Source organism: Carcharhinus amblyrhynchos, chromosome 17, assembly GCF_965287045.1.
Source record: "Carcharhinus amblyrhynchos chromosome 17, sCarAmb.v2.hapA, whole genome shotgun sequence".
In the NCBI taxonomy this organism is placed as follows: domain Eukaryota; kingdom Metazoa; phylum Chordata; class Chondrichthyes; order Carcharhiniformes; family Carcharhinidae; genus Carcharhinus; species Carcharhinus amblyrhynchos.
The window spans coordinates 52,921,444-52,934,584 of record NC_137340.1 but is presented as its reverse complement, the minus strand read 5'-3'; the positions used below and the strand labels follow the sequence as shown (position 1 = coordinate 52,934,584).

General features: G+C 44.7%; 1 protein-coding gene across 1 annotated transcript in view; it reads right to left on the bottom strand.

Moving 5' to 3' along the window:
• Positions 1 to 12,906, bottom strand: part of abcc2 (ATP binding cassette subfamily C member 2) — a 92,539-nt gene extending 79,633 nt beyond the window's left edge. The window contains exon 1 of the mRNA XM_080205964.1: positions 12,492 to 12,906. Coding sequence (XP_080062090.1) covers positions 12,492 to 12,533 — 42 coding nt within the window. The 5' untranslated portion in view covers positions 12,534 to 12,906. The remainder of the gene's footprint in view (positions 1 to 12,491) is intronic.
• Positions 12,907 to 13,141: the final 235 nt, after the last annotated feature.

The following is a 13,141-nucleotide window of genomic DNA, read 5'->3' as shown; positions in this document are numbered from 1 at the left end:
ACTGTTCTATGTTTCTATGTTCCACATTCCCACCAGCCTCCGGGTAAAGAGGTTTCCCCTGAATTCACTATTGGACTTATTTGAGACAATCTTATATTCGTGGCCTCTGGTTCTGGCCTTGTTATCAAGTTGAATCATTTTCCTTTATCTTGAAGACATCAGACCACCGTCAGTCTTTGGAACAAGGGAACAGGAGAAGGCTGTTAACTGAAATACTGAACACTTTGACCAGCTTGCACTAAAACACATTTACTCAGGTGCCCTTATTTATGAGATAAACAAAAGGACAAAGCTCGTTTCCTGGTCCAACCCAATTTTATTAACAAATTCAATAAATGTTAACACACAGTTACTATTCCCTAATTATCCTATCCCTATTTGTCTAAGGTTCTAATACTCTCCATGCCAATGAGCTTGTCCAAGATGGATTTCAGCTTTCTAGAACAAAGCGTTGTTAACATAATAAACTTGAACTATGTTTAACAAGTGTATACACGGGAGATGGAAAAGAGCAAAACTGCTGTATTTTTTATCAGTTATCATAAAGGAGAAATCACCCCTTCAAGAGGTTGCAGGGGGAACTGTACATGATTTCCAATGTCTAAGTTATGAAGAAAGGTTAAAGAAGCTGCCTTGTTCATTTGAGAAAAACCTGAATCCCTCTGATTGCTTAACTTGTTAACATACAAACAGCAAGAGGCCATTCAACCCCTCAAGCCTGTTCTGCCATTGGATGAGATGATGGTTGATCTGTATCTAAGCTCCAGCCACCAGCATTGCCCCAACACTCCTTCAAAGCCTTAACTACTGATTTCACATTTAAAATGATTCATTGCCACCCAACGTTTAGCACTTTTCACACAGACTTTATCTCCTCATGTTTGGAAGTGTTTCCTCAATCTCTCCTGAAGGTTATGCCCCACTTTGTCCTCGATTCCCCACCAGTGGAAAATGTTTCTCTCCACCTATCTAAATAATTTGTTTCAGGATGATTTGATTTTGATTTGATTTATTATTGTCACGTATTAGCATACAGTGAAAAGTACTGTTTCTTGCATGCTGTACAGGCAAAGCATACCATTCATAGAGAAGGAAAGGAGAGTGTGCAGAATGTAGTGTTACAGTCATAGCCAGGGTGTAGAGAAAGATCAACTTAATGTGAGGTAAGTCCATTCAAAAGTCTGATGGCAGCAGGGTAGAAGTTGTTCTTGAGTCGGTTGTTACGTGGTCTCAGACGTTTTGTAGCTTTTCCTGATGGAAGAAGCTGGAAGGAAGTATGTCTGGTGTGCAAATGCTGGCTGTTTTGCCGAGGCAGCAGGAAGTATAGATAGTGTCAATGAATGGGAGGCTTGTTTGAGTGATAGTCTGGGTTTAATTCACGATCCTTTGTTGTTTCCTGCAGTCTTGGACAGAGCAGAAGCCAGACCAAGCTGTGACACAACCAGAAAGAATGTTTTCTATGGTGCATCTGTGAAAACTGGTGAGAGTCATAGCTGACATGCCAAATTTCCTTAGTCTTCTGATAAAGTAGAGGTGTTGGTGGGCTTGCTTAACTATAGTATTGGCATGGGGGGACCAGGACAGATTGTTGGTGATCTGGACACCAAAAAACTTGAAGCTCGCGATTATTTCTACTTCGTCCCCATTGATGTAGACAGGGGCATGTTCTCCTTTACACTTCCTGAAGTCGATGACTATCTCCATCATTTTATTGACATTGACAGAGTGTCATTCTGGCAGCACCAGTTCACCGGATTCTCTATCTCATTCCTGTATTCTGTCTTGTCATCATTTGAGATCTGATCCATTATGGTGGTGTCATTAGCAAACTTGAAAATCGAATTGGAGGGGAATTTGGCCACACAGTCATAGGTGTATAAGGAGTATAGTAGGGGGCTGAGGACACAGCCTTGTGGGGCACTGGTGTTGAGGATGATTGTGGAGGAGATGTTGTCTATCCTTACTGATTGCAAATTGTGGGTTAGGAAGTTCAGGATCCAGTTGCAGAGGAAGGGGCCAAGGCCCAGGCCACAGAGTTTGGAGATAAGTTTCGTAGGAATAATTTTGTAGGAATGTGAAAAACCTGAATTAAATCACCTTCTATAGTCCAATGAATTTCCCCTCATGATCAAACCCATGGACCCTTGGTAACATTCTGGTCAATATGAACTTCATTCCTTCTGAGAACAATGCATCCAGCACAGAACCATACACAGAACTCAGATTATTCAGTGCTTTAACTGCAGCTAAACTTACTCCTTTTATATTCTTTGCTCTGGTTCTTAAAAAGATCAACAATGCATTCGACTTTTTTGACTATCTGCTGGACCTGACTCCTACAGTTTAATAATCTGTGCATTAGTCAGTGAGTAACTGAAGCACACACATACATCCCACACACACATCTCGTGAACATCCCACTTTCTGTTCCTGGAGAGTTCACTGATCTCAGCCAGAATGGTGGACACGTTACCACAACAACCTGGGTTATTGGAGGAGGAGATCAGCCAATGTATGCGCTGGTAAAACTTAGGGTGAAGAGAGTTTCAGAGTTAACTGTAGTTCCTCTTCAAATCCCCTTCTAAACCAGCCAGCACCTCACTGTCACAGAAACAGAAAGTGCTGGAAAATCTCAGCAGGTCTGACTGCATTTGTGGAGAGAGATTGGAGCCAATGTTTGGAATCAGAGCTCTCTCTTGCTATTAGCTATGAGAAGAGGTTGGAGAAACTTGGTGTGTTCTCACTGGAACAACAAAGGCTGAGGGGTGGCCTGATAGAAGTCTACAAGATTATGAGAAGCATGGACAGAATGGATAGTCAGAAGCTTTTTCCCAGGGTGGAAGAGTCAATTACTAGGGGGCACAGGACACATGAGGCAAGTTTTTTACACAGAAGGTGGTGGGTGCCTGGAACTTGCTGCCAAGGGAGGTTGTAGGAGCAGATACAATGGTGAGTTTTAAGGGACGTCTGGACAAATACACGAATAGGATGGGAATAGAGGGATACAGTCTCTGGATGGGTAGGGAGTTTTAGTTCAATCACGCAGCATGGTTTGAAACAAAAACTAGAGGGCACAGCCTCAAAATAAGGGGAAGTCAATTTAGAACAGAGTTGAGGAGGAATTTCTTCTCTCAGAGGGTACTGAATCTTTGGAATTCTCTGCCCATTGAAGCAATGGAGGCTACCTCGTTTAATGTGTTTAAGTCACGGATAGATAGATTTCTGATCATTAAGGGAATTAAGGGTTGTGGGGAACAAGTGGGTAAGTGGAACTGAGCCACGACAGATCAGCCATGATCTTATTGAATGGCGGGGCAGGCTCGAGGGGCTAGATGGCCTACTCCTGCTCCTATTTCTTATGTTCTTATGGTGGGTGCAGGCTTGAAGGGCCTGTTTCTGTGCTGCAATTTTCTTTGCTCTTTGTTCTTTGAAGGGTCACCAAAACATGAAACGTTGGCTCTATTGTCCTTTCCCACAGGTGCTGTCAGACCTGCTGAGATTTTCCAGTATTCTCTGTTTTCGTTTCAGATTCCAGCATCAGCAGTAATTTGCTTTTAGCGACACTTCAATGTGGTGTGGTCAGAACTTGAGTAATCTTCCCCAATCTTTATCACAAACCTGGTCTCACTGAAAGAGACGCAGTAAAATGGGCCAAAATAAAATGACTATTCTCCAGCAGGCAAAGACTTGCTTCCAAAAAAAGCACAAGGTGACATTTTTAACCTGATGCTGTCATCATTACCCCTCCCTCTAGATTGAGGGAGCGGGAGTTGAAGTCATTTATGTGTTCACCTACTTCACTGGGTTAATGACTAATCTCCATCGACATTCCAGCTCTCAATGCCTCATGGACTGAGCACATTCACAGTGCTGTTTCAGTACCAGGGACCCAGGTTCAATTTCCGGCTTGGGTCACTGCCTGCGTGGAGTTTGTACATTCTCCCCGTGTCTGCGTGGGTTTCCTCCCACACTCCAAAGATGTGTGGGTTAGATTGATTGGCCATGCTAAATTTCCCTTCAGAGTCGGGAGACCAGCAGGGTAAATATGTGGGGTTACTGGAATAGGGCCTGGGTGGGATTGAACCAGTGCAGACTCAATGGGCCAAATGGTCTTCTTCTGCACTGTAGGGATTCTATGATGATGCAATGTCAAGAGGCTCTGATGCTTTAAGTGGGACTCATGCTGGTTGATGGTGAATCGCTGAGCAGTACAATTAAAACAGGCCCCCAATAGAACCTCTAGAATAGACACAGTAGTGTGCACAAAGCAGCCAATGACACATTTCGATGCGAATTTCAATGATCTCAGAATGATCTCACTGGTGATCCTTGTTAATATAGATTGAGGCACACAGGTTCAGGTCAGACATTGTGGAATCAAATACAACATCATTCTCTCTCTCCACTTAACAGACAAGGTATCAGGGGTAGTTTACCCGAGCTGTTCAAAATGGTAAAGAATTCTGATCGAGTGAATCCAGCAAAACTGTGTCCACTGGCTGGAGATTCATTTCCAAAAGGATACCAGTTTTAACTCATTGGAAAAGAGCCACAGAGAGAGAATTAAGATTCTTTTCAATGAAGGAATTTATTGAGAATTGGAATGTGCTTCATGGAAAGGCGATGGAAGGCAATTCACTGCAGCTTTCCAAAGAAAATTGGATAAAGTCTTGAAGGAGAAAATTGGTAATGGAGATGGGCAGGAGGACAGCTCCACCAAGGAGGGCAGAGGTGATGGCCTAGTAGTATTATCACTAGACTATTAATCTAGAAACTCAGATGATGTTCTGGGGATCTGGGTTCAAATCCCGCCACAGCAGATGCTGGAATTTGAATTCAACAGAAAGATCTGGAATTAAGAATCTACTGATAACATTACTGAGGAAATTATGCATTTAAAGATGGTCTGATTTGCTTTACCCAGTGGTTGTTGAAGATCCCTTGGCACTCTGGGGAAAAAGAGCATCAGGCTCCTCTAGGATCCTGGTAACATTCCCACATCAACTCAAAAATTGGGTGAAAAGTTCCATCCTTGTCCTGCGCTCCAGTGAAGTCAGCACAAACTGGAGGAACAGCACCTCATCTTCCGATTAGGTACCTTACCACAGGAATTGAACCCGTGGTGCTGTAAGGCAGCAGTGCTGGCCACTGTGTTGTTTGTGTCCATGATATTCTTGCCATTTTGTCTCTCTTGACCTCCAACCGACCCCAGGCCTATTTTGCTCCACCCGCTCCACCCTAGCTATGAATGTAACACGACATTCTGCATCCTCTCCTTTCCTTCTCCCCTATGTAATCTATGAATGGTATGCTTTGTATAACACATATGAAACAATACTTTCCACCCTATCCCAGTTCGTGTGATAATAATAAATCAAATCAAATCTAATCTAATCATCAGTGCCAACAGTGTAAAATCCATTGAATTTCTACCAATGTTCGCCTTTGAAGGAGAATCATTCAGACTCGAAACGTTAACTCGGTTTCTCTCTCTATAGATGCTGCCAGACCTGCTGAGTTTATCCAGCATTTTCTGTTCTTACTTGTTATTAAGGGGCTGGATATTCATTTTGTTGCCCTTTCTTGTTATGAGTAAAAGGTTAGCTAGTGCATTTTCCTTTGTATCAGCAGTGACGGCACATCGGAAACATTCCCCTAGTGTGAAGCCCTTTTAGTTTCTTTATTGTGTAATAGTGAGATTGGGCAAGGAGAAAAGATGGGTAAATAGAGTTGATCAGACATGATCAAAGTGAATGGCAGAACAGCACAAGGAACCTGGATCTTGGGTTTTATAGGGAAAAATGCTGTTTATTCTACATATGTACCAGCTATAACAAGTGATACACATTGGGGATGTTGGAGGACAAAGCTGGCAGTGAATTCACAAACTTATGAGCTCTCCAAAGGGACAACTGCCTCCTCAAGATGTTCCACATGAAGTCAAAGACATGAAGTGGCACAGTGATTAGCACTGCTGCCTCACAGCGCCAGGTACCTGGGTTCAATTCCAGCCTCGGGTCACTGTCCGTGTGGGGTTTGCACATTCTCCCCGTGTCTGCCTGGGTTTCCTCCAGGTGCTTCAGTTTCCTCCCACAGTCCAAGGACGGGTGCACTAGGTTGATTGACCATGATAAATTGCATCTTCGTGATAGGGAGATTGGCAGGGTAAATATGTTACAAGGGTTACAAGGGTAGGGCCTGGTGCAGACTCAATGGGCCAAATGGCCTCCTTCTGCACTGTAGGGATTCTATGATTCTATGACTGCCACTATCTAGCTTATGTGGAAAGGTTCAAAAGGCCATGCTAAATTAACCCTTTGTGTGAAGGGGATTAGCAGGGTAAATATGAGGCATTACAGGGATAGGGACTGGGTGGGATTGTGGTTGGCGCAGACCCAATGGGCTGAATGCCTTCCTTCTGCACTGTAGGGATTCTATGATTCTGTGAAACACTCGGCTATTCAGAGATGCATTAGGGCAGATATTGTCTCCTAAAGAAGTGGATGCCCGTTTTCGGCAGGCGCAGGCGGTGGAAACAATGGGAAGTACTTTACCAAAAGCAGCCAGTCGAGTTTCACCCTCACTCCCCTCCCAACCTCCAGCAAAGTGAAGCTGAACGCAGGTTGAAGATCAACAACAGCACCCTCGCACAATCCCGGGGAAATCGCCAGTAAAATAAACATTGGGCAGGATTTTCTGGTGCAGCCCACTCCCCCCCCCACCCCCCACTCCCCCCGGCCCCTCATTCCCCCCCCCCGGCCCCCCCAACATGACAGCCCATCATTGGCCAATGGCGCAATGTCTATGGGGTTTTGTGTGCTCCATACCCTCCGCTGCCGAAGAACGCACAGAGAGGAGAGGCACCATTGGCAGGTCCACAAGATCCCCCATGGGCAGGAAATGCTGGAAACCTCTGGCCATTAGCCTTCTCCTTTCACAACCTCAGGACATCCCAAAGAGCTTGACCACCAATCACCCTTTGGAAGGGCAGTAAGGAAACACAGTTCATTGTAAGGAAACGCAGCAGCCAATTTGCACCCAGCAAGATCCCAACAACAGCAATGTGACAGTGATCAGATCATCTGTTTTTGCTGAGGTTGGTAGAGGAATAACTAATGGACCAGGACACCAAGGGAGAACTTCGCAGCTGTTTTACAGAATACTGCCATGGGATCTCTCGCACCCACCAGCAGGGCTGGTAAGGAATCAGCTTTAAGATCAGCTGCACACTCCCTCAGTACTTCAAAGGAACGAAGAGAAAATTACAGGCCCTTTGAAAGGAAAGGCTTTAGCGAGGGTACAGTGAAATTTCACTTAGATGCTGCAGGGTATGCATGATTTTATTCTTCATTTTTTACTTATTATTGGGGATTTTTTTTTGTTCAAATGACACAGATACAGCCTCCCATCCATTGATTCTGTCTACACTTTGCCTCGGCAAAGCAGCCAGCATAATTAGGGACCCCACGCATCCCGGACATTCTCTCTTCCACCTTCTTCCATTGGGAAAAAGATACAAAAGTCTGAGGTCACGTACCAACCGACTCAAGAACAGCTTCTTCCCTGCTGCTGTCAAACTTTTGAATGGACCTACCTTGCATTAAGTTGATCTTTCTCTACACCCTAGCTATGACTGTAACACTACATTTTGCACTCTCTCCTTTCCTTCTCTATGAACAGTATGTTTTGTCTGTATCGTGTGCAAGAAACAATACTTTTCACTGTATGCTAATACATGTGACAATAGTAAATCAAATCAAATCAAATCAAACTCAAATCAAAAAGGGTTTAAAATTCTGAAAGGAAAGAACATAAGAACATAAGAAATAGGAGCAGGAGTAGGCCATCCAGCCCTTCGAGCCTGCCCCGCCATTCAATAAGATCATGGCTGATCTGTCGCTGCTCAGTTCCACTTTCCCGCCCTCTCCCCATAACCCTTAATCCCCTCTCCTATCAAAAACCCATCAACCCGCGTCTTAAAAATATTTAGCGAGGCAGCCTCCACCACTTCAACGGGCAGAGAATTCCAGAGATTCACCACCCTTTGAGTGAAGAAGTTCCTCCTCAACTCCGTTCTAAACCGCCCCCCTTTTATCTTGAGGCTGTGCCCCCTAGTCCTATTGTCTTTTTTGAGCGGGAAGAGTCTTTCCACCTCTATCCTATCCATCCCATTCATCATCTTATACGTCTCAATGAGATCTCCTCTCATTCTTCTAAACTCTAACGAGTACAAGCCCAGTTTATTCAGCCTCTCCTCATAGCTCAACCCCCTCAACTCCGGTATCAGCCTAGTAAACCTCCTCTGCACTCCCTCCAAGGCCAAAATATCTTTGCGCAGGTGCGGCGCCCAAAAATGCACACAGTACTCCAGTTGCGGCCTCACCAATGCCCTATACAGCCGCAGCAAGACCTCCCTACTTTTATATTCAATCCCCTTCGCTATGAAGGCCAGCATCCCATTCGCCTTCCTGACCACCTGCTGCACCTGCAAGCTGGGTTTTTGCGACTCATGCACAAGGACCCCGAGGTCCCTCTGCACCGTCGCCTGCTGCAGTTTTTCGCCCCGTAAGTAATAGTCCTTCCTACCATTCTTCCTACCAAAGTGGACCACCTCACACTTGCCAACATTAAATTCCATTTGCCATTTCCTGGCCCATTCGCCCAGCCTATCTAGATCCTTCTGCAGACTCTCCACACCCTCCGCACAATTTGCCGTTCCCCCAATCTTGGTGTCATCAGCAAATTTCGACACTCTACACTCGGTTCCCTCCTCCAGATCATCTATATAAATGGTAAAAAGCTGAGGCCCCAGCACCGACCCCTGGGGCACTCCACTAGTCACCATCCGCCAATCCGAATAGCACCCATTGACCCCCACTCTCTGCCTCCTATTTGACAACCAATCCTCTATCCACGCTAACACCCTACCCCCAACTCCATGTCCCTCGACCTTCTGCAATAACCTCTTGTGAGGCACTTTGTCAAACGCCTTCTGAAAATCTAGAAAGACCACATCCATCGGCTCTCCTCTATCCACCGCCCTAGACACATCCTCATAGAACTTCAGTAAATTTGTCAGACACAACTTCCCTTTAATGAAACCGTGCTGCGTCTGCTCTATCAAGCAATTCCCTTCAAGATGCCTCGCAATTTCCTCCTTAATGACAGATTCTAACATTTTACCTACCACAGACGTTAAACTAACCGGCCTATAATTCCCCGCCTTTTGCCTGGCACCCTTCTTAAACAACGGCGTAACATTAGCCGTTTTCCAATCATCCGGCACTTCCCCGGAATCCAGCGACATTTGGAAAATAACCACCAAGGCATCCACTATCAAAGCCTGGAGTTGATTGCCGCTGAGGGGATTGGTGCATTGATGCAAGGTGAAACAAGGTGATGCAAGGTGATTGAGAAGTGAGGACACAGGGAGAGCTGTGATCAGCTGTGGAACTCACTTGCAGCCTTATTGATAGAGGCAGAGTTTGCGTCCACATTGAAGCTTAGATTCGATAGGGGGTTGAGGGAAACAGGGATGCATGGATCGGGAAGAGGGAAGTAAACGTGATTTAAAGGAGTTACTCACGATGGATAGTCGCAAACAGGAACTGCTTGTGACCTGACTCCATATTATAACGCTGAAATATAGAATCCTTACAATGCAGAAGGAGGCCATTTGGCCCATCGAGTCTGCACCGACCACAATCCCACCCAGGCCCTTACCCCCATAACCCCACAGATTTACTCTGCTAATCTCCCTGGCACTAAGGATCAATTTATCATGGCCAATCCGCCTAACCTGCACATCTCTAGAATTGGGAGAATCTAGAGCACCCAGAGGCAACTTAATAATTGGAGACACAGAAGAATGTGCAAATTCCACACAGACACAGTCATCCGAGGCAGGAATTTAACCCTGGTTTCTAGCGCTGTGAGGCAGCAGTGCGAACCATTGTGCCACCGTGGTGCCCCATGGATTGGAGTGTGGAAAATAGGAAGAGTTTGAAATTGGTATCAAGTGCCAATAATCTTCAAATAACTCACACAATTTGCATTCTTTAGGTGAGAGTTTCAGCAGTGAAGGCAATAACCTAGTCAACTTACACCCACATTTTTTTTAAACCAGGTCACTAAATAGTAATCTGGTCCAGTGGAAACACTGCTTTTCTTTTTGCTTTCTTCATTAGGTACAAAATCTGAATGACATTAAAATCAGGAATTTCACCTGGCCAATAATCAACTACCAAAAATAAATTACCTGTCCATTCATTCCCCTTGCTCTTTGTGGGATAGAAAACCTTACTTTCCAAAGATAAAGGGATGAGTAAAATATTCAATGGAGAAAATTCATTCAGTACATATGAAATCTTGGTTAGGCTGCATTTGGAGGATTGTGTGAAGTTCTGATCACCATGCTACCAGAAGGAAATGAAAGCTTTGGAGAGAGTGTAAAGAAGGTTCATCAGGAAGTTGCCTGGTTTTAATGGGCCGAAGGGCCTGTTCCTGTACTGTACTGTTCTTTGTTTATGTTCTACATCAAGCCCAAAGCCCATGTATATGCTACACTATCAGAGAGCCTATTCCTCCAACTCACCCCCTAGGGTAACTTGTGGCATCTATAACTGCGTTCATTAATTGCTATACGCAACTAATGAAGGAAATTTTACAGATCAGGAAATATTGAATGTACTTTGATTCCTGAACCTTCTCAGTCAAACACAAGAAAGTGAACGGTGAGAGCTGGCCATTTGGCCATCAATGCTTCAGCTCTGCAGCTGACGGCATGACCTTGTACACCACATCCTTCAACCTCCATCATAACTGCTGGTTATCCAATAAATTCCAGAGAAGGGAAAACCTTTATGAATTACTCCCTGCCTCCAGCATCAGGTATCACTGGATAGACTCTCTATATCCTACACATCCATACAGATATAGGACGACACAGGGTAGGAAGAAAACAGTGCATAGAGAGTTCAACTCTGGTCTACAGAACACCGTGACTACATTTCAATCAGTGGCTGTACAGTGCTCTGGAATATTCCTTCCTCTCCACTTTGCACCCCTTTCATGGATAACATTCTACCCAATGCCCTGGAGCCCAGGAACCATTGTTCTCACAGACTATCTGATCATCTCAATCTCTAGCCATGGCCCAGTCTCACCCCAGAATGAAAGGGACACGGGGCTAAGTTTCACTCTGGAGATTTGAGCCTATAATCCAGGCTGATATCCCGCTGTGCTGAGTCCTGATATACTGACGGAGTGCATCACAGTTGACGATGCCATCTTTTGGATGAAGAGTTTACAGTGTAACACTCCAATAAAGCGACTCAGCACAGAGACATCTCAGCTAGATGTAAAAGATCCCAAAGAACAGTTCTCCCCCAGCGCCCTGGGCAATATTTATCCTTCAAGCAGCATCACCATAGAGTCTCTACAGTGCAGAAGGAGGCCATTCAGTCCATCGAGTCTGCACCGACTCTCTGACAGAATATCTTACCCAGACTCTCTCCTCCACCCTATCCCTGTAACCCCACACATTTACCATCCATCTAACCTTCACATCTTGAAACACTAAGGAGCAATAATTAAAGATCCATGCACCCCAAATATACTCTTTTCCACCTTCTTCCGTCAGGAAAAAGATACAAAAGTCTGAGGTCACGTACCGACTGATTCAAGAACAGCTTCTTCCCTGCTGCTGTCAGACATTTGAATGGGCCTACCTTGCATTAAGTTGATCTTTTTCTACACCCTAGCTACGACTGCAACACTACATTCTGCACTGTCTCCTTTCCTTCTCTATGAACAGTATGCTTTGTGTAGTGCATGAAAAACAATACTTTTCACTGTATACTAATACATGTGACAATAATAAATCAACTCTAATCAAATCAGTCATGGCAGATCTCGATACTATATAGAACATTAAAGCACACCTCTTATTTTCTCAAATCAAAAATCGAAATATGTCCAATCCTCCGCACATCTTTGGATGGTGGGAGGAATCCACAGCACCTGGAGGAAACCCACACAGACACGGGCAACTAGGGATGGGCAATAAATGCCTGCCAGCCAGTGACACCCATGCCCCACAAATGAATTTTAAAAAACCCAGAGAGAATGTGCAAACTCCACACAGTCACCAAGGCTGGAATTGAACCCGGGTCCCTGGAGCTGTGAGGTAGCAGTGCTAACCACTGTGCTACCCTGCCGCCCCACATTTAAATTATAGTTCAGAGGAGCATGCTGTGAGCAAATTGGTTGCCTTATTTCCTAAATTACAACGGTGACTATACTTCAAAAAATACTTAATGATTGCAACAGGTTTCGGGATGTCATGAGTTGGGGGGGGAGTAGGAGGTGGTGTGGGGGATGAAAGGGGCTATAGAAAGTTTGTTTCTATATATCAATCACTGGAACCCCAACCCAGCATTTGAAGACAGGGATGGACACGGAAGGAAATACAGTGTGAAGGTGACACTCACCCAAAATGTGGAGCCGCAGTATTCATCCAGCACTGACGACATGACACACTCCCTCTCAACAGTTCACTCAGAATGCAGACTTTACAGTACGGCGCTCCAATAAAAAACAAGTGCAATGCCCGACGTGACTCAGCACAAACAAGAATGAGAGGCTGGGTGGAGAGGGGGCAATGAAGAAGACAACAAGAGTAAACTCCCAACTTAAGTATCTTTACTGCCTGGCCATCAGAGCCTAATCAAGTCCAAAACGAGTCAAAAACCTCTTTGTTAATATTGAATTGCAGTCTCTTAGCATTATTCACCATACTTTGCATTTTGTGGGGATGGTGAGACCCAGAGAGTGATCACATTTTAACTTGCTTTCTAATACTTGGTGACAGAGTAGCGCCTTCTTGCATTTTGCAGTGGGCCGACGATGGACTTTGTGGCTTCATATCACTTGAATTGATTTTTTTTGAAGTTCAATGCTTACCCTGGCAGTGAGGTAAACAGCAATCTACGGTTAATTATTAGAAACGATTATCTTTTTCTTCTGGAAGTAGTTTCTCTGTTGTAATTCACCACGATTTGCACTTTCAACTGGACTTTCAAACCATGTCACTCAGAGTTGCGACATTTGGTGAACTTTCCAGCCCAATTCATATCTCTCG